Raw genomic sequence first — 21,447 nt, forward strand, 5'->3', positions numbered from 1 at the left:
TTACTGTCAAGGCCCAAGTCTTTCTTTTTTTTAACACCCTTTCTCCCCAATTTCGTGGTATCCAATTGGTAGTTACAGTCTTTTCCCATCGCTGCAACTCCCGTATGGACTCGGGAGAGGCGAAGGTCAAGAGCCGTGTGTCATCCGAAACACAACCCAGCTTCTTGACACAACGGCCGCTTAAACCAGAAGCCAGCTGCACCAATGTGTCGGAGGAAACACTGTACACCTGGCGACCGTGTCAGCGTGCATTGCGCCCGGCCCGCCACAGGAGTCGCTAGTGCGCAATGGGACAAGAACGTTCCTGCAGGCCAAACATTCCCCTAACCCGGACGACGCTGGGCCAATTGTGCGCCGCCCCATGGGTCTCCCGGTCGCGGCCGGCTGCGACAGAGCTTGGACTCGAACCAGGATCTCTAGTGGCACAGCTTAGACCACTGCGCCACTCGGGAGGCCAGGGCCCAGGTCTGACAGGATCTGTGCAGAAGATCTAGGTGCTGCTATAGGTCCTCCTTGGCTGGGTACAGAAGGGTACCAGATCATCAGCAAATAGTAGACATTTCACTTCAGTTTCTAGGTTGTCTGTTTGACATTTTTAGATTTGATAGGTAAGCTGAAAGGTCAAATATACTGTTTAGGCTTTCTACTGCCAAGTTTACACCTTCACCATTACTCTCTCTATTGTGTCTGCAGAGGTTTATCATAGTTTCTCAGAAAGGCTGATGCTTATTCTGCTGCCTCTACATTTACAAAAGAATGTGAGACATGCCTTGGGGGTATTGCTGTCGGTCTCTGAGCCTTGTTTTTTAAAGTTTGTGTGCATTAAAGAAAGCACCTGGCTGAGTTTAATGGAAGTTCTGTCTTAAACAGCAGGAAAAAAGGGGCCCCTTCTTTTTGTATCAAAGATTTTGCAAGTGTTCTGTCTAATGTGTGTGTGCATGTATTGGCATACATACATATAGCTGATGTGTGTAATTAATGTGAGTGATTTGGCTCAGTTGTAGGCCTACCCAGTAACTGCAGACATAAAAATGATATTGAACTACAACTTACTTATGACAGAAGTCTTCCTGTAGGAGACAAAGAAAAAGGATAGCTGTTGAGAATCAGACAGCAGTGCAGCAATTGCAAAATACTCCCCACACTGGGGATGGTAACAGTCAGCACTAAGGGCAAAAACCACTGGGGATGGTAACAGTCAGCACAAAACTACATCAGAGAAACTCATAATGGCTGCATGGTTTTTATTTACAAGATGCAGTATGTACAAAAGTTCATAAAAAAAAAAAACATTCATTGAAGACGAGCAGACAAAAAAATATTCATTCCACTGCATTGTAAATATCATATGAATTTGATCAGAAATATTGGACAATCATTTATGTTCTGTAGCTTGCTCAATATAAAACACTTGTTAGTGTTTAGTTAGCTTGTGTAGAATATGGCTTTTTATACATATGGCTATGTTGTATAGGTACATAATGGTTTCTTATGGCTATAATAGAACTCTGGTGTGCAGACAGTAAATTAAAAGGTTGTTATTCTATACATAATCTTGACTGCAGTTGTACATTCAGTGCAACAATTAAGTGTGCATGTCAGTTACTTGATTGACAAAGCTTACTGCATTAGAACAGCTAGAATGGACAGACTGAGAAGAAAAAGCCAACCAGTGCTCCAAACCATTTTGTGTGCGCCATTGAAGAGATCCACTTCAGTAACTTTAGCAACCGCTCTACAGTAGCATCCAGGAGGCTCCAATGTAGGCCGTCATTGTAAATAAGAATTTGTTCTTAATTGACTTGCCTAGTTAAATAAAAGTTTTAAAAAACAAAGACCCAGAAAGAACTAATAGGAGCCCACCTTTGGATGTTGGGCTCCTATTGGTTGCTGGAGGTGTGTGTAACCTCATCCCTGTTTCCCCTTCATTCTCCCTGTGAACTGCTCGTGTGGTTAATAACCTCACTTTTTTACTTTCCAAAGCTGCCCTTTCTTCCTCCCCAGCAGGAGAGGCCAGAGTGGGGAAGGGACAAGTGTCCACCGGGGCCGAGCACCCCAGTTCCAGCCATTTGGAGAAAACAGATGAAGTGAAGTTGAGAAGTTTCTCTGGAGAGGAGGAGACGGAGGGAAGAACTGAAGGGTCAGGATCCTCAAATCTCTGTGAGAGAGGGATGTGATAAGGGAGGAGAGGAAAGGGGGATAAGGGAGGAGAGGAGTTGTTATTAAACAAACATACAGTGCAAGCACTGTCATTGATTGATAGCCGTTTCTCTGGGGAGTTAACCTCTGTGATATACATTGTGTACATTATAAGTGACCTAAACAGGAAAACTATGCACTGGTCATAGCATAGTCAAGCCACATGGTCAAGAAAAAAACAGGGATGCAAACTGGTGAGGGCCCAAAAAGGTGACACCCCCCCCCCTCCCTGAAACATGCAACAAAAGAAAATGCTCGGGGCAAATGCAGGTTTTAACTAATTAAACAACAAATAATATGATCTACATGATCAGTCTCTGTGTGCAAAATAAAAACTGGTTAAAGTGAACCTAACTCACAGCTAAAAAATGTAAAGCAAGAAATCCAATGTTATTTGTTGCCTAGACTTTATTGCAAATGACACTCGAGTCTTGAGAAAAAAACAAGACACTAATATTGCAGTTAGCCATGACAGCCTTTATAATAGAATGCTTGTGACCACACACATCTAAATATTGCACAAAAAACATATTTAGTACAAATAGAACGAAACACAGGCATTATATTTTTGCTCTATTATAGCGGCCACTATAGCAGGTATCGGTCAAGTGCACAAGGCTACATGTGTGCAAAAATAACGTCCACTGAGTAAAAAATTAAATAATACCCCCTCACTCACACACGTGTTACTGTTAAATTCAACACAAAAAAAGCAATATATTTTGGCTACACTGCACATTATTACATTGTACACTTTCTGCCTGTGGACATCTGTTCTTCAATGTGCCAGCAGAGCATGATGCCTTTTGTTGGCATAATTGATCTCTTTCAGGCAGAGTACACCTGGCATACCCTTTTTTATCCACTGGCGCTGTATTGAAAAAGTGAGAAAGAGGGAAAGTGTGTGGTGTTCCTTTCACCGCTATAGTGACATCCAGCTAAATCAGGCCCAGCTCCACTTAACTGCTTTAACGTTACCAGTTAATACTATAGCGAAATGGTTAGGTTACAAACGTTAGCTCATCTGATGTTGTAGCTGTCTGACTTCATTAGCCAGCTAATTTTCACACCACAAACTCAATTATTTGATCAGTTAAGTTGGCTAATGTTGCTCAACATTTCCCTGGCTATCTAACGGGTAATTCGATCCAGCTAACGTTAGCAAGATACTTAAAATATTTGTTTCACCACACTTTCTCCCTCATCTCAAACTTTCCAAATACCAGTTGTTTTTCGGTTCCAGCTCATGAAGTACACTTCATCACCTTCTCACCCCCGTCTCCGTGGTCAGGCTTCTCACCTACCTCTCGTTATCGTTCAGGGGACGCGCTGCTGTAAGTTAACTTGCAACCTGCCTTCCACTCTCTTTCCAGAGCGCGCGCTGTTGTTGTCTTTTCTCTCTACGGTCGCGTGCTGCATTCTGTTGTTATGTGAACGATTGGCTGAGCCTTGTATACAGTGCAGCCAGTATTGCTCCAAACACGCATCACTCGTTCGCATACAGCCAGCAGTCATCCAAAGCCCCCCCACCTTTTCTCATCGGATCTACACGAACACGTAGGTCACCTATTTTGGATTCAAAACCGCGAATTTCGCCGAAAGGTGACTAGTTTGCATCCCTGGAAAAAAACGTTATTCTCCCCTGTTTTAGCCATTTTCTGTCATTTTTTACTACAATAAGGCATCTTTATAGTGTTTTGTTGCATTTGCCAGGGCATAGTTGTTTTATTTTTACATAACTTAGTCCAAAATGTTTAAGGCTGCTGTGTACGTCTCTTTTGAGTACATGCTGCTACTTGTTCACCCCCACTTGCAACCTACAGTACACTCTCTCTATCCAAAACAGTTCATATAGACTACTAGTCACAGCCTCGGGAAGTAGTTTGGGGAAGAAAGATTTTCTGGCAATACAGACGGCTATATTGTTTCGCTAATACAGGACCAATGCACGACTTTAGTGAAAAAAAGTTACATTTTGGGGGGGGGGGGGGGGGGGGGGGGTTGCTGCACCCTCAGCCCCCATACCTCCCGCGGTTATAACTGGAGTATGTCCACGACATGGTATACCTACCCCTTTTGTCATACCCCTGTCATCCAGGGCTTGTATAAGGTTGGAGATGAATTCGAAGCTATGATGCTCTGGCCACAGCTGGCTGCGGAGCTGGAGCCAGGAATCAGAGAGAACAGTCGCAGCTCGGAACACACAACACTGGAGGGACAGCCGAGGCAGAAGTAGGATTTTAGACACAGAGGTTACGCTGATGATTTGAATAGACGGCGCACCACACAGAGCTGATCATCATTGTGCTAATCAGAGGTTATTGATTATCTTGCCCAGTAACGCTGACAACAACACAAAGGTAGACTAGAGTACTGGAACCAGTAGAGGCTGCTGAGGGGAGGACGGCTCATAATAATGTTTGGAAGGGAGCGAATTGAATGGCGCCAAACACATGGAAAACCAGTGTTTGATACTGTATATTTGATACCATTCCACAAACTCCGTTCCAGCCATTACCATGAGCCGGTCCTCCCGCATTGCTCAACAGAGAATCAGAATGAAGGATTTAATGATAGACAGCAGATACACTAAGTGTGACATGTTTGTATAAAACACGAGAATAAATCATTTACTAAAATGGTGTCATTTAATCAATAGATGGTGCCTCACCGGATCAGTGTTGCACAGCAGGTTGACATTGTAGTGGTGGGAAATCCAATAGTCTTTAGGGAACACCTTGCGCTTGGAGGAAAAAACTGGTTCAGGAATCACAGTATTCACAAGAGTATCTATGCCAATAGACAAAACATCGAATTGATAAAAAATGTAACCACTAGGAAGTGAAAGCATATTTGTTTAAACCACTGTCATTACTCAGGGTGCATGCAGGTACAAAAGGATAGCCACAACGTTCAACTCACAAATCCAGAGTGGTCTGAGTTAATGGTGGTTTGAAGATTATCGACAACCCCCCTCAAAAAGTAATCACATCCGCTACCTTGGAGTGTCAATATTGATAGCAACAGTAAAACTGTGAGAGATCGAAGTAAAGAGAGAGAGAGAGAAATGCAGCAGGTTAATGGATGGAAAATGTATGTGTCCTGTCCATGTGGTTCCAGCCACATGCTTAATGAGAAACACCATGACTTCATGTTAACTTATTGCTTTAATTAATAGTTTGAGCAAATTAACTACAAACCCAAATTACAGAATCACTATAGGAATTACAGTACAATGGTAATGTGGTCAAATTAATTAAACAAATACAAATCCACTAATCTGGTCAAATTAATTAAACAAATACAAATCCACGAATCAATCAATTCACTTTTGCATACTCTGAATTGATGTCATCACTGAATTCCTCTTACCTGATCGTGACATCCTTTTATCTTCATGAGAAAGGCCACTTCTCCATTTCTGTGGTTGAAACCATGCAATTCGCAGCTCAAATAAATCCTCTGGTCTGACTAGGCAAAGTTTCCTCAGCGGTTCCGTCAAGTGTGTGACAGAGTGAGAGAGAGAGAGAGAGAGCTCTGAGCTCTGAGTCTTTTCCCTCTACTGTTGAGATTCCAGCTTAGTTGACCTCTTTTTTTAGAATTCCTCCTTTTGTCTCCCTGGTACTTTCCAAATCTCCACACCCCCTTCTCTCACTCAATCTGCACTGCGATCTCACTTTGGATTTTCCCACCTCCCAGTTTGTCAAGCTGCAGCCTCTCTCTCTCTCTCTCTCTCTCTCTCTCTCTCCTTTCCCTTTCTGTTTCCCTGTTGACCCAGTATATTACAGACCTCACTCTCTTCTCACCCTTTAAATGGCTAATGGACAGAGTGAGAGAAACAGACCCGCTATCTCTCTCTCGCCCTCTGGGCAGTCTGTCTGTGTGAGCTCAGACAGAGGCTAGCCTGAAAGGGAAAGTGCTTGATATCTGCTCCCTGTAAATCTCTCAGCCCCTCCCACCACCAGTCATTTCACCTCCCTATTGACTGACCAAGCCCCCTCTCCCACGCAATTAAATGAAATGAAATTCAAGGGGCTTTATTGGCATGGGAAACATATGTTTACATTGCCAAAGCAAGTGAAATAGATAAACAAAAGTAAAATAAACAATACAAAATAAACAGTAAATATTACACTCACAAAAGTTCCTCTCTCTCACTGTCTCTCAATTCAATTCAATTCAAGGGGCTTTATTGGCATGGGAAACATGTGTTAACATTGCCAAAGCAAGTGAGGTAATAATAATATACAAAAGTGAAATAAACAATAAAAATTAACAGTTAACATTACACATACAGAAGTTTCTCTCCCTCTCTCTCTGCCACCCCCCACCCACAATCCAAATGAGTCCTCAGAAGGCTTAAGTCATGCCATATGTTTTCAATCCCCCCATGTGTGCCTGAGCGTGTGCCTGCCTCCTTGTCTCCAGTGAGCCAGTTAGTAATACTCACCCTGTTGAGTCACCAGAGGATCTCATAAATCAAGAATTATCTTGTATTTTTGGGTCGCTAAAAGGATTGCAACACTGACTGACATAAGCTGCAAGTCATTCAAGTGTGCAAAGCCAATAATCATCATGACAGTGAAGCTGATGTTGCTTCTCAAAACAAAATAATAAATTAATAACAAAAAAATGACCGTTGATTTGAAATGGAAAAGTTTAATATCCCACAGTTTGGAGGCTTAGATACTTTCTCACATTTTGATAGCACTTTAATTTGTGGTACACTAGTTTATTATTTAAAGTGCTACACAGATATTTTAGTTATGACAAACTAGTATTGGGAAAGTGAGTGGGGATCAGAAGTAGATCAATTAGTACATTGTCATGTTCAGGTTTTACGTAGCAATTGTTGTAGTACTACTTCTTGTGTCACTTCCATTTTGAACATGGGCCAAGAGAAACAGTGAATGTTCCAGAGATCCAAAGGGAAAAGGAAGACAGAGTTCTGCAGTCCAACAGACCAACATTCTTCACCCTCAGTCCTAACTCTTTTCACCTTGGTCCTCTGCATAGGGCTGTAGGATGATCCATGATCTCAGGTCAGTTTAGCATATTCTTAATTTATGGTTCAGGTTAGTATGTGGTAATGATAAGATGGTCCTAGATCTGTGTCTAAGAGCTTCTACCCAGAGTGTATATACAGTGCACTCTGTAATTATTGGATCAGTGAAGCATGTTTTCTTTTGGCTCTATACTCCAACACTTTGGTTTTGAAATTATACAATGACTATGAGGTTAAAGCGCAGACTGTCAGCTTTAACTTGTGGGTATTTTCCTCCATATCGGGTGAACTGTTTAGAAATTACAGCACTTTTTGTATATAGTCCCACCATTTTAGGGGACCAAAAGTATTGGGACAAATTCCCTTATATGTGTATTAAAGTAGTCAAAAGTTTAGTATTTGGTCCCATATTCTTTGCATTCAATGATTACATTAAGCTTGTGACTTAACAATCTTGTTGGATGCATTTGTGGTTTGTTTTGGTTGTGTTTCAGATTATTTTGTGCCCAATAGAAACTAATTGCAAATAATAATGTTTTGTCTCATTGAGTCACTTCCATTGTAAATAAGAATATAATATGTTTCTAAACCCTTCTACATTAATGTGGATGCTACCATGATTATGGATAATCCTGAATGAATTGTAAATAATGATGATTGAGGAAGTTAGACGCACAAATATCATACACCCCAAAAATGCTAACCTCCATGTTATTGTAATGGTGAGAGGTTAGCATCTCTTGGGGGTATGATATTTCTGCATCTGTAACTTTGTTTTATTGTCTAATCTACTATATTATAAGACCTAACGTTCCACCAGCGGGCTGGCCTACAGTTTACAATATCAAATCAAACATTGACTGGGTCATGTGTAACCAACTGTATTTCTTTGTTCTGTGTTGAAAACACACTTTAAGTAGGTATGATTCACTGGTACATTCTATTTATATATATATTTTTTAAAAGCTCAAATTTCACCCACTCTTTTTAAGAACTATAATAAAAAATGTTTAACCTTTATTTAACTAGGTAAGTCAGTTAAGAACAAATTCTTATTTACAATGACCGCCTACCCCGGCCAAATCAGGACGACGCTGGGCCAATTGTGCGCCGCCCTATGGGAATCCCAATCATGGCCGGATGTGATACAGCCTGGATTCGAACCAGGGACTGTAGTGAAGCCTCTTGCACTGAGATGCAGTGCAAGAGTAGAAGTATAACTACACACAAAAATGTATGTTATAATACTCCCTAATTTGCTCAAGCATTATATACATACACAGTAAAAAAAAAACAGGGCATGAACTTGAACAAAGCCTCGTGCTACTGGATTTTACAAGTCTGCAGACTTCAGCAAAAGCCTTCTGAAAGGGATCAAATAACTGCGAAAACACAAAAAGCTTTGCAGTTATTTACTTCTAATAATGAGTTACTAGCTTGTTAGTGAAGAAGCCCCCTGCTGATGTGGTAGTATACAACACAATGATATGTTGAGGGACTGAGAGCTCGTTATGCAAGGGTTTTTATGTTGCGTGTCACCGAAGACCTAGAACTGTTGTTTTACACCACTTGAGGTCTCTTGGCTGACAGCCACTCATTGTAAAAAAAAGCATGTGAGAGGGAACTGGCAAAGGACACAAGTTTTTTTCCCCTCCACTCTTTTTCTTCTCCCTTCTTTCTTTGATTTAATGATTCTCCACAAGATGGTGCCAGTTGGGAAAAAGGATGAATGCCACACCAATATTTCAGTTTCAGCTCAAGCAGTTATTTTATTTGAATATCTCTGTACAATGTGTTAACAAACTATTGAAACTTTTATAATAAGTCAGACATAAAATTGTGGACAGTGTTCCTATAATAATTCCCTTTTGATTACTAAAAAAAAGATACAAATTACTTATTACGTTTTACGTAATGTATCTGAATTAATTATTAATTTAAAACCGACCCATGGAGTGGCTTTTTGTTCTTTATGGTGAAGGATGGGGTTTAATCAAGTCAGCACCTGGACACAAACATATCCTTCAGTCAGTCTATCTGTCATTACTCACTCATTCACACTCGTTTTCTTTCCCTTTCTCTCTGTCTGTCCAAATACAGTAGTAGATACACGCAGAGGGTGCTGGGAGGAGCTAATCGACGGGCTCATTGTAATGGCTGGAAAGGTAGAAATGGAACGGTGTCAAACACATCAAACATATGGAAATCACGTTTGACTCCGTTCCATTTAATCGATTCCAGCCGTTACAATGAGCCCACCCTCCTATACCTCCTCCCACCAGTCTCCTATACTGAGATACAGTATATTTCACTCCAGCTGTATGGTCTCTCCCGCTACCTCTCATCTTCTCCTCCACTGCTCTCTCACTGGCTAAGGGGCCTCTCCCCTCCTCTGACAGCGGTCATCAGATGGCTCTTGTAGGTCTTGCTGAGTCCCGTCATCCAGAACTTGAGCAGCTTGACGTTGTCCTCCTCCCCAGACCCCGTGGCACCCAGCAGGGCCAACACCTTCTGGGTGTCCTCCCTCCCACGCCCATCTACCTTGGAGAACTTAAACAGCACCTTCACTTTACTAAGGAATTGAAGGGATAAAGAGAGGGGGTTAAGGGGAGGATGGGTATGGATAGAAGTGGGAGGGAGAGGAGTTATTGGAATTTCCCAATGATTCTGGTCTACATTAAGCATTCCACATCATCCTGTACTGCACAGCCAATGTAACCAGGCTGGGGCTTTGGGGGGTTTCATTGGGGGACTTGTTTGACTCTTTAATGCCCCACTATCTACAGTTGCATACCTCTGTTTAGAAAAAGCCAAAGAAATGAAACTTCAAAGTTTAGGGAAATTTCCTGCTTATCAGAGGGGTTGTTGTTACTCACTTCATCCACTCCTCCTTCAGACACAGCAGACAGTGAGAGACCACGTCCACTGACAGGTTCTCATTGGACAACGCCACCTCGATCTTATTCAACAACGTGGGACCTGAGAGAGGGGTGGGGGGAAGAGAGAGAGGACGGGAGAGAGGGACAGAGAGCAAGGGAGGGAGAGTGATAGGGGTGAAGAGAGACAGGGAGAGAGCACGAGAGATGCAGGTCAATAGATTGAAACTGGAAAGTTAATGGAGGGAAATTTCACACAACTAATTGTCTTTGACCTTTGCCATGATTGTTAACAACTAGAGATGCCTTGAAGAAGACATGTATAATGTATACCTTCATGTTGATGATGTATACAGTATATTGTCCAGATGGGGTATATCCTCACCTTTATCTGTAGGCTGTGAGTTGGTACTGCTGATGTTGAACTGGTAGAGTGAGAGGATGTCTTCACCACAAGCAGCAGAGTACAGAGAGCCCCTCTCCACACTGACCACATCCACCAACACTGAGAACTCTGGGAAGGGACACAGCAGGATGGACATATTTTATGGGTATTTTAGGATTCGAAACCTTATGAAAACCTTTTATTTGTTAATTGTTCTGTTCGCACTTATAACTGATATCATTATCATACAGTATTTTATTATTAGCATATGTAATAGTGATTATAAGCAGACCTCCAAATAAAGCAGTAACCACAGTGATGTATTCTGGGTTTGTGTACCTGAGGAGCTGACGTGTGTGGGGATAGGCACGTCAGGGCTGAGGCCCAGGAAGTTACATCGGTATGCTTCCTCATACTGGGCGCTGTACGTCACAGAGCGGACACAGCCCACCGGGAGCAAGGCCTGATGGGATATATACCAAACCATGTGATTAGCGATGAATGTTAGGAGGAATATTCTTTATTAAAGGGGGATACGATGAGTAAACTTTTGATTGGCTGACCTTCAGCATGGTGAATGCTGAATGGATGAGCCCTGGGTCAGCCCCTCTCAATATGACCTGATTTCCCATGAGCACGTGCCATGCTAGCTGGCGGAAATCAGTGGTCCCGAGCACCTGTGTACCAATCAGATAACAGATATCATCACAAGGAAACAGACAAGAAATGCATTCACAAAATAAGAGGATATTGGTTTCCCTCTATAACCAATTGGCTCACAAAGTTGTTGTTTTTGAAACCAAGTGGTTAACAGAATTAAGTATGGCGTATGATGTGCTAGAAATGAAAGTGTTCATGATGTGGTAGGGAGAAAGGCACACTAATGTTTACCTGTCTTAAATGTCTCAAGGACCTGAACTTTGGACCAGGATACCACTCTGCTTTCCCCTCGTCAAACAAGAAGTCTCTGTACAGCTCGCTCTCCGATTGGTGGCACTGGGGTCTAGACCCGCCCCCTTCTGCTCCTTCCCAGCAACTCATTTCCTCCTCTTGCTCTGAGAAGACAACAGGACATTGTTAAAAAGACATACAAAACACCCAATATCGGGACTAATTCCAAGATATATACTGTTATTTTATTTTAATTGATTTAGCCAGGATAGTAAACAAAGTAACAATTGCAACTATTTTCCTGATTGGAAGTATTCAAGTTTCATAGCGACTTGCAATATCAGAGCTGAACAGGGGGGAGCAATGGAAACATTTTTGTCCCAAAAATGGTAATCAGAATGGAATTTGTGTGATATGGTTGAGTGAGTCACATCGTAGCTCTCTGTCCTCATGGTCTAACCGTGTTAATCACACGTTTACTGTAGATCCCGTGTGGCTCAGTCCCGTGTGGCTCAGTTGGTAGAGCATGGCGCTTGCAACGCCAGGGTTGTGGGTTCGATTCCCACGGGGGACCAGTACAAAAAAAAAAAGTATGAATGTACTTGTAAGTCGCTCTGGATAAGAGCGTCTGCTAAATGACTTAAATGTAAATGTAGATACGGATTCCTGTTCCACTCTGACACACTGGGCAAGCACATGACTTCTCATGATAATGCTGTCAGAAACGTTTTACCATGATATCAGATCACACCCTTTTTATTCACTTCTTTTAACTTGAGCCATATGGGGTAATATGTCTCACTGACTAGTGTTAAACTGGTCTCACGGTGTCTCCCACCTCTAGAGTTATCCTGTCTGTCTGCCTGTCTGTCTTTCTATGAACACCAGTCGGGCTACCTGTCTGTCTCTCTATGAGCACCAGCACATACCTGTCTGTCTCTATGAGCACCTGTGCGCACTTGTCTGTCTCTCTTTGAGCACCCGTGTGTACCTGTCTATCTCTCTATGAGCACTAGTGCGTACCTGTCTATCTCTCTATGAGCACCAGTGTGTACCTGTCTGTCTCTCAATAAGCACATGTGTGTACCTGTCTGTCTCTCTATGAGCACCTGTGTGTACCTGTCTGTCTCTCTATGAGCACCCGTGCGTACCTGTCTGTCTCTCTATGAGCGCCTGTGCGCACTTGTCTGTCTCTCTATGAGCGCCTGTGCGCACTTGTCTGTCTCTCTATAAGCACCCGTGCGCACCTGTCTGTCTCTCTATGAGCACCTGTGCGCACCTGTCTGTCTCTCTATGAGCACCTGTCTGTCTCTCTATGAGCACCCGTGCGCACCTGTCTGTCTCTCTATGAGCACCTGTGTGTACCTGTCTGTCTCTCTATTAGTACCTGTGCGCACATGTCTGTCTCTCTATGAGCACCTGTGCGCACCTGTCTGTCTCTCTATGAGCACCTGTGTGTACCTGTCTGTCTCTCTATTAGTACCTGTGCGCACCTGTCTGTCTCTCTATGAGCACCTGTGTGTACCTGTCTGTCTCTCTATTAGTACCTGTGCGCACCTGTCTGTCTCTCTATGAGCACCCGTGCGCACCTGTCTGTCTCTCTATGAGCACATTTGTGTACCTGTCTGTCTCTCTATAAGCACCTGTCTGTCTCTCTATGAGCACCCGTGCGCACCTGTCCGTCTCTCTATGAGCACCCGTGCGCACCTGTCCGTCTCTCTATGAGCACCAGTGCGTACCTGTCTGTCTCTCTATGAGTACTTGTCTGTCTCTCTATGAGCACCTGTGTGTACCTGTCTGTCTCTCTATGAGCACCCGTGTGTACCTCTCTGTCTCTATATGAGCACAAGTGCGCATCAGTCTGTCTCTCTATGAGCACGCGTGCGTACCTGTCTGTCTCTCTATAAGAACCAGAGTGTCCTCTGTGGGAGCTCCCTCCAGCAGCTTCTCTGTCAGACGACTACCACAGGCCTTCAGTAACCTGCAGTAGAGGAGAAAAGATAGACAGATAGAACACTGCACGACCACCCCTGATGTTGACTGTATGTCTGCTATTGTTTAGATTAGTAACCTTAGTGATCGTTAGCGACAGTTAGCTGTCTCACCAGCTGAAGGAGGAGTGTAGGCTGGCCCAGAGGTTGGTGTGCTGGGTGAGGGAGGGCAGGGAGCGGGCCGCGTTACCACTCCTCTGGTGGGGGAAGACAGCAGGAGAGAACACACTGTTCATCCTCACCGCCCTCTGAGGACACACACACTGCTCACTGTCAAACACCTGTAGAGGATAGGGGGAGGGGGGAGAAATTAGAGGGAGAGAAGTCAAACATGGCCCCCCTATTCTGTCTGGTAGTAAGAGTTAGTGTTCATGTTTATTTGTCTTATGTTTAATGTTCACGTTATGAATAGTAAGTGTGTTTTAATGTGTGTGTATATATCTATGTCCCATACATTTAACATGGTGTGTTAGTTTGTGTGTGTGTCCTTACCTTCAGTGCTGTGCTCTGTAGACTCTGTATAGTGAGTCTGAGGTGGCGCAGCAGGAAGGGCCAGGAGTTGATGAGGTAGATCCTGTCCATGGCTACCATGACGATACTGTACCACCGCTGGAAGCCCCGGGCCAGGCTGTCCTTGATGAAGAATGTGTGAGAGAACACAAAACCATGCTGCTCATCCCCAAAGAAGATAGGACCCTCACGACCTGGACACACCTAGAGGCAGGGAGGGAGAGAGGCAGATGAGAGAGGGAGGGTACTGAGGGGAGAACAGACATTAGGAACAGAGCAAATGGAATGGCATCAAACACCTGGAAATCATGTTTGATGTATTTGATACCATTCCACTGACTCCGCTCCCGTCATTACCACAAGCCCGTTCTCCCCAATTAAGGTGCCACCAACCTCCTGTGATATCTATCTATCAGGGGTCTCCAACAGGTAGATCATGCAGTAGCTCGCAGCCCACCAATGAGTAGCTCACCAAACAATTCTGAAAGTACATGCAATTTTCCACCGCAAACAAATCTCACAAGTAGACTCAGGCACTGCAAGCTCCCAGCTACTATCTAATCAACGCAACATTGACATTATCCCACCTCTGGTTAGCCACCAGGGCCTAAAGTCACATTACCCTAAATGTGCAGGTGAACATTTTGGTTAAAAGAATGAAATTAAACAATATAATTACTTCTTACTAGTAATACATTTATTGTTTTACAAACATTAAAAAGCATGTCATCTGTTTGAGTGTTTTGTTGGTGTAATTTTAGCGGGAGAAAAATATTTTGTCTGGTAAAAATTCTGAGTGGCTGGTAGATTTTTTTATCTACCTGCCACAGTGGCTGGTGGCCCAAAAAGTAAATGTTATGCCCAGTTGGCTTAAAAAGTAAATGTTATGCCCAGTTGGCTTAAAAAGTAAATGTTATGCCCAGTTGGCTTAAAAAGTAAATGTTATGCCCAGTTGGCTTAAAAAGTAAATGTTATGCCCTGTTGGCTTAAAAAGTAAATGTTATGCCCTGTTGGCTTAAAAAGTAAATGTTATGCCCTGTTGGCTTAAAAAGTAAATGTTATGCCCTGTTGGCTTAAAAAGTAAATGTTATGCCCAGTTGGCTTAAAAAGTAAATGTTATGCCCAGTTGGCTTAAAAAGTAAATGTTATGCCCTGTTGGCTTAAAAAGTAAATGTTATGCCCTGTTGGCTTAAAAAGTAAATGTTATGCCCAGTTGGCTTAAAAAGCCACACCCAATAGCTGCCAATTAATTTCCAGCAATATTGCACCTGTCTGTCTGTGTGGGGCACACATTTGTTCATCACTCCGTGTGTAGCCAGTTGATGTGATAACCATCTCGTGGGTTGATAGTAACACTTCCCCCAAAACCTTCTCAATTAAATGTTAACTGCAAAGTAGGCTTACCTGGCAGAAGTATATCATGAGTAAGTATATCATTTGTATCTATTATTTGGTTATTTGCTAACTTTGCCATGAAATGAGCAAAGAACCACCGCTAAACCGGCACATTCCTCACTCCCTAGATGCACGATTAAAAGGGAAGTGGAACTACACTGGAAAATAAAAGTGGAACTACACTTCAAAATAATTAGTTTGTTTTCTTCCAGACCCCCCCAAAAATTGTCTTCTGCTGTGATTTAGGCATTGACATGGACTCAGCACATCCAATTTCATTGTTTCTCTATGAACAATTGTAATTTTCAGAGTGAAAATTCAAACTGAGAACATAATTTGGGAATATACAGTTGAAGTCAGAAGTTTACATACACCTTAGCCAAATACATTTAAACTCATTTTTTCACAATTCCTGAATATTTAATCCTAGTAAAAATTCCCTGTTTTAGGTCAGTTAGGATCACCACTTTATTTTAAGAATGTGAAATGTCAGAATAATAGTAGAGAATGATTTATTTCAGCTTTTATTTCTTTCATCACATTCCCAGTGGGTCAGAAGTTTACATAAACTCAATTAGTATTTGGTAACATTGCCTTTAAATAGATTAACTTGGGTCAAACGTGTCGTGTAGCCTTCCACAAGCTTCCCACAGTAAGTTGGGTGAATTTTGGCCCATTCCTCCTGACAGAGCTGGTGTAATGGAGTCAGGTTTGTAGGCCTCCTTGCTCACACACGCCTTTTCAGTTCTGCCTACAAATTTTCTATAGGGTTGAGGTCAGGGCTTTGTGATGGGCACTCCAATACCTTGACTTTGTTGTCCTTAAGCCATTTTGCCACAACTTTGGAAGTATGATTGGGTTCATTGTCCATTTGGAAGACCCATCTGCGACCAAGCTTTAACTTCCTGACTGAGGTCTTGAGATGTTGCTTCAATATATCCACATAATTTTCCATCCTCATGATTCCATCTATTTTGTGAAGTGCACCAGTCCCTCCTGCAGCAAAGCACCCCCACAACATGATACTGCCACCCCTGTGCTTCACAGTTGGGATGGTGTTCTTCGGCTTGCAAGCCTCCTCCTTTTTCCTCCAAACATAACGATGGTCATAATGGCCAAAAAGTTATATTTTTGTTTCATCAGACCAGAGGACATTTCCCCAAAAAGTATGATCTTTGTCCCCATATGCAGTTGTAAACCGTAGTCTGGCTTTATGGCGGTTTTGGAGCAGTGGCTTCTTCCTTGCTGAGCGGCCTTTCAGTTTATGTCGAAAAAGGGCTCGTTTAACTGTGAATATAGATACTTTTGTACCTGTTTCCTCCAGCATCTTCGCAAGGTCCTTTGCTGTTGTTCTGGGATTGATTTGCACTTTTCGCACCAAAGTATGTTAATCTCTAGGAGACAGAACACATCTCCTTCCTGAGCAGTATGACTACTGCATGGTCCCATGGTGTTTATACTATTGTTTGTACAGATGAACGTGGTACCGTCAGCCGTTTGGAAATTGCTCCCAAGGATGAACCAGACTTGTGGAGGTCTACAATTTTTTTTCTGAGGTCTTGGCTGATTTCTTTTGATTTTCCCATGATGTCAAGCAAAGAGGCACTGAGTTTGAAGGTAGGCCTTGAAATACATCCACAGGTAAACCTCCAATTGACTCAAATGATAACAATTAGCCTATCAGAAGCTTCTAAAGCCATGACATAATTTTCTGGAATTTTCCAAGCTGTTTAAAGGCACAGTCAATTTAGTGTATGTAAACTTCTGACCCACTGGAATTGTGATACAGTTAATTATAAGTGAAATAATCTGTCTGTAAACAATTGTTGTAAAAATGACTTGTGTCATGCACAAAGTAGATGTCCTAACCGACTTGCCAAAACTATAGTTTGTTAACAAGAAATTTGTGGAGTGGTTGAAAAATGAGTTTTAATGACTCCAACCTAAGTGTATGTAAACTTCCGACTTCAACTGTATTTAAAATATTTGAAAGGGCCCCCCTTAGAGTTGTTTAACCATTATTTTACCAGGTATATTGACAGAAAACATAGTGCACTACTTGCTATTGTACACTAAGGACCCGGGGAAGAGTTGCAGAGGATAGAAGAAAAATGTGCCTATTTGAAAGCGTGAAAATAAACTTAGTAGCTTGCGATTTTTTTTTTTAAGTAGCTCTCACGCTAGAAAAGGTTGGAGACCCCTGATATATATTGTCACATACACCGGATAGCTGCAGTGAAATGTCTTGTTTTATAGGGTCAACCATAGTACAGCCATAGTACAGCACCCCTGGAGAAAATTAGGGTTAAATGCCTTGCTCAAGGGCACATTGACAGATTCTTTACCTTGTCGGCTTGGGTATTGGAACCAGCAACCTTTTCGTTACTAGGTTACCTGCCATCCTTAACTAAAGGCTTATGTATTGACAAACAGTCATGAGTCTTAATGCAAGAAAAATGGCAACACGCACACTCACACACACACACACACACAGGTGGTTACCTCACAGCTGAGGCTGCGTACGCAGGCCTGGCGGACCACACTGAAGAGCTGGGGTTGTCTAGGTTGTTGGTGGCTGAGGAACCGGATGCCTGTCTCACTGTCCACACTGACGAAGCCAGGGTGAGACGCTGGGAGAGACCGGCAGCCCTGACAAAGAGATGGAGAGAGACAGGGAGTGAATGAGAGAGAGTGAGTAAGTAAGAGAGAGTGAGAGTGAGTGACTGAGAAGGGAAGAGAGGGAGAGAAAACGAGATGACCAGAAAGAATAGTTATTAGACAAAACAAATTAGTCAATGTCATTTCTATTCTGTCCGTTCAGCCCTTCACTCATCTCACACACATCTCCCACTCACCTCGCACATGTCTCCTCTCTGTGTAGCTGAGCTGTTTGCCCTCATGGTGAGTCCCTCTCCCTCTCTGTCCGACTCCCTGTCCCCGGGTATGGGGGCGCCAGCCTGGGAGGGTGTGGGGGATGGGGGGTGCAGAGCCTCGGTGCAGAACAGGGTGCGGGGGCCATGGAGCTCACAGAAATGACAGAGAGCTACCAGAGCATTCATCTGAAGGGGGAAAGAACAGGGCCGGCCCACCCATTAGGCAGGATTAGGCAGATTTTTACATCTGTGGCAGATTGACGAGGGTGGCATTTTCCAAGCTAAACTGACCAAGATGTACCAACAACACATAAAACGTCACATAAATCTGCCCAAAAAGAATGACAATTTATCTCACCCTTTGGCACATGGGCTATTTAGGTGAATGCCGATGCCGCCATGTGATAAGCAGTGCTCACTTTGTCAAAAGCAGGGAAGCAAAATATTTTTCTTGTCCATGCCGAGTGTGTCTCTCCAGGGTGCTGTTGGAGAGACGAACCGCTGCGGCACTCCAACATACCGTCAACAAATCATCTAACATAAATCATGTAGCCTATAGCATAAGGTAGAAAGAGTATATGGCCTTTTCTGTAGAATACAGGCTGGAGTAGAGATCAAATTTATGACAATGTCATGAGACAGACACTTTTTACATCATGCACATCATGCACGTTTCTCCGAATCAAATAGCGTAACCTAAATTGCGCCCAACCAAAAAAAATTAAGTGCTTCGAATATGGCATGTTAACAAATATATCTTAAAAATCTTAAGGATTAGCCCCTTTTTTCAATTTTTGCCTAAAATTACATACCCAAATCTAACTGCCTGTAGCTCAGGCCCTGAAGCAAGGATATGCATATTCTTGGTACCATTTAAAAGGAAACACTTTGAAGTGTATGGAAATGTGAAAGGAATTTAGTAGAATATAACACAATAGATCTGGTAAAAGATAATACAAAGAAAAAAAATAACCGTTCTTTTGTATTTGTTTTGTACCATCATGTTTGAAATGCAAGAGAAAGGCCATAATGTATTATTCCAGCCCAGGTGCAATTTAGATTTTGGCCACTAGATGGCATCAGTGTATGTGCAAAGTTTTAGACTGATCCAATGAACCACTGCATTTCTGTTCAACATTTTGTATCAAGACTGCCCAAATGTGCCTAATTTGTTTATTAATAACTTTTCATGTTCAAAATTGTGCACTCTCCTCAAACAATAGCATGCTATACTTTCACTGTAATAGCTACTGTAAATTGGACAGTGCAGTTAGATGAACAAGAATTTAAGCTTTCTGACAATATCAGATATGTCTATGTCCTGGGAAATTTTCTTGTTACTTACAACTTCATGCTAATCGCATTAGCCTACGTTAGCTCAACCGTCCCGTGGAAGGGACACCTATCCCGAAGTTAAAAACAGGACAGGTCAAAGTAAAATGGACAATATGGAATGAACAATCAGGCTACTCAGCTGCTGTCTAGTAGGCTTGGGCGGTATACTGTATACCAGGGTAGTTGGAAAAAGCCACTGGATGGTTTTTCAATAGCGTAAATACCATTGAAACTATTTATTTTAAGTTTTTTAATACATTTGAATATTTGTAGCAACTTTTTAAGTAAATACCTGCAGTCAACTTGTGCAATACGTTAGGAGATAAAGAACATTGCGTTCTTCATTTCACCTACCACATTATTATGAAGCTTACTGTAGTTTCCAGTCACGTGCCACTTGGTGTTCGTTTACAAGCACACAACGATGAGAGACCGGAGCCTTGTGAGTCACTCACTGTTGTGCAGCATGCGCCAGGTGATCTAATTACAGTATGGAATTCACAACTAAATGCTTGCGAGCTAGATATCTTATAACTATTAAGTTAACTGACTAAAATGTGCTAAATGCTCTGCAGTTGTGCATTTGGTTTGCTAATTTAGTAGCTTGTTATCTATCTAGCTAAGTGGTTAGCTTCTTCCAAAATCAACATTTTCTTGGTAATAGCAGAGAATCCCCTCCTGGCTAATATTTTTTGTGTGCGTGCAACAAACTGTGAAGAGCATTTTTGAGTTACTTGTATAGTTTAGGTCAGAAACTGTACGAAATGTTCGCAATGCGCTCATTAGCATTTCGTTAGCATTCTCTATGGGATTTTACAAGCACTTGGTACCATTGTTAACCTTCGGATTTCAGTGTATCAGTGTGGTTTGAAAAAAGCACCCCCTGTGTTCAATGCCGCTATTACCAAATTTCCTGGAATGGCACAAGGTTGGTATTTAAAAAAACTTTTTTATTTGTTATTTTGCAGACGCTCCCGAGTGGCGCAGCGGTCTAAGGCACTGCATCCCAGTGCTAGAGGCGTCACTACGGACCTTGGTTCAATTCTAGGCTGGATCACAACCGGTGCACAATTGGCCCAGCGTCATCCGGGTTTGGCAGTCATTGTAAATAAGAATTTGTTCATAACTGACTTGCCTAGTTAAAAAACTATTCTAGAGCAACTTGCAGTAGTGAGTGCATATATTTTCATACTGGTCCCCCATGGGAATCGAACCCTCAACCCTGGCGTTACAAATGCCATGCTCTACAAACTGAGCCACACAGGACCATACAATGTTGATACAATCTGGATACCACTCAAGCCTACTTACTGCCTAGGAGTTTCACCCAGTATGCTAAATTGTCATGATAATCAGTGGCTTCATCTTTGTATCCATACATAGCGTAAAGTAAAGGAGATCGACAATTTGTTTTGCCTGGCCTATTACGGCAGAACGGCCAGCACCTGGCCCGGGAGAGAATGGCCAACACCTGGCCCGGGAGAGAACGGCCAACACCTGGCCCGGGAGAGAACGGCCAATACCTGGCCTGGGATAGATGACTGGTGATCAGAGGTGTGTTATTGTCAATGCTTTGTCTTTGGATTCAGTGTAAACATTGATGATGTATTACCTTTCTGTGTAATCAAAGTTAATTGCTGGGGAAAGTTTCCTACAACCTTTCTAAATGGAAACCTATAAGTCAAGCACACTTACCTTGATTAAAGCAGCGTGAACAATCACTGCAACAAATTACAGGCGATCAGATTGCATCAAAACATCACAAAAGGACATTACTGACAAGCTAACCCCTAGCACAGCACGAACAAATGTCTCGAAAATAGATCATGATCATTTTTCTTAAAAGCATGGGAAATAAGTCGCCAATGCACACGCAAGTTCTAATTGCTAGTTCATTCACAAAAGTAGTCTTGTTGCTGTATTAGCCTTTGCTTATACTTTTTCACTGCTCTGGTACGCTCGCTCTCTAGGTTAGTGGTAGTCGTCA

At 42.6% G+C, this 21,447-nt stretch overlaps 2 protein-coding genes across 4 annotated transcripts; both read right to left on the minus strand.

The window, feature by feature from the left end:
* Positions 1-1,221: 1,221 nt before the first annotated feature.
* Positions 1,222-6,096, minus strand: LOC120048736. 3 transcript variants are annotated; one of them, XM_038994917.1, is made up of 5 exons: positions 5,572-6,096; positions 5,122-5,231; positions 4,871-4,942; positions 4,271-4,408; positions 1,222-2,158 (listed from the first exon to the last, which is right to left on the minus strand). In XM_038994917.1, exons 1-5 carry the CDS (start codon positions 5,582-5,584, stop codon positions 1,811-1,813), a joined length of 681 nt encoding a protein of 226 aa, XP_038850845.1. In that variant the 5' UTR covers positions 5,585-6,096; the 3' UTR covers positions 1,222-1,810. The 3 variants fall into 3 exon arrangements, with proteins under 3 accessions (XP_038850845.1, XP_038850847.1, XP_038850846.1); XM_038994919.1 differs by lacking the exon at positions 5,122-5,231; XM_038994918.1 differs by lacking the exon at positions 5,122-5,231 and having other exon boundaries at positions 4,871-4,989.
* Positions 6,097-8,947: 2,851 nt separating this feature from the next.
* Positions 8,948-21,435, minus strand: LOC120048737 (folliculin-like). Its single transcript, XM_038994920.1, has 12 exons — positions 21,156-21,435; positions 18,108-18,311; positions 17,755-17,901; positions 13,840-14,061; positions 13,462-13,628; positions 13,246-13,337; positions 11,357-11,520; positions 11,029-11,142; positions 10,805-10,928; positions 10,466-10,594; positions 10,081-10,183; positions 8,948-9,776 (listed from the first exon to the last, which is right to left on the minus strand). The coding sequence occupies exons 2-12, from the start codon at positions 18,309-18,311 to the stop codon at positions 9,569-9,571; spliced, it is 1,674 nt and encodes a 557-aa protein (XP_038850848.1). The 5' UTR covers positions 21,156-21,435; the 3' UTR covers positions 8,948-9,568.
* Between the last annotated feature and the right edge of the window lie 12 nt (positions 21,436-21,447).

This window comes from Salvelinus namaycush, chromosome 5 (assembly GCF_016432855.1).
Source record: "Salvelinus namaycush isolate Seneca chromosome 5, SaNama_1.0, whole genome shotgun sequence".
Classification (NCBI taxonomy): Eukaryota; Metazoa; Chordata; class Actinopteri; order Salmoniformes; family Salmonidae; genus Salvelinus; species Salvelinus namaycush.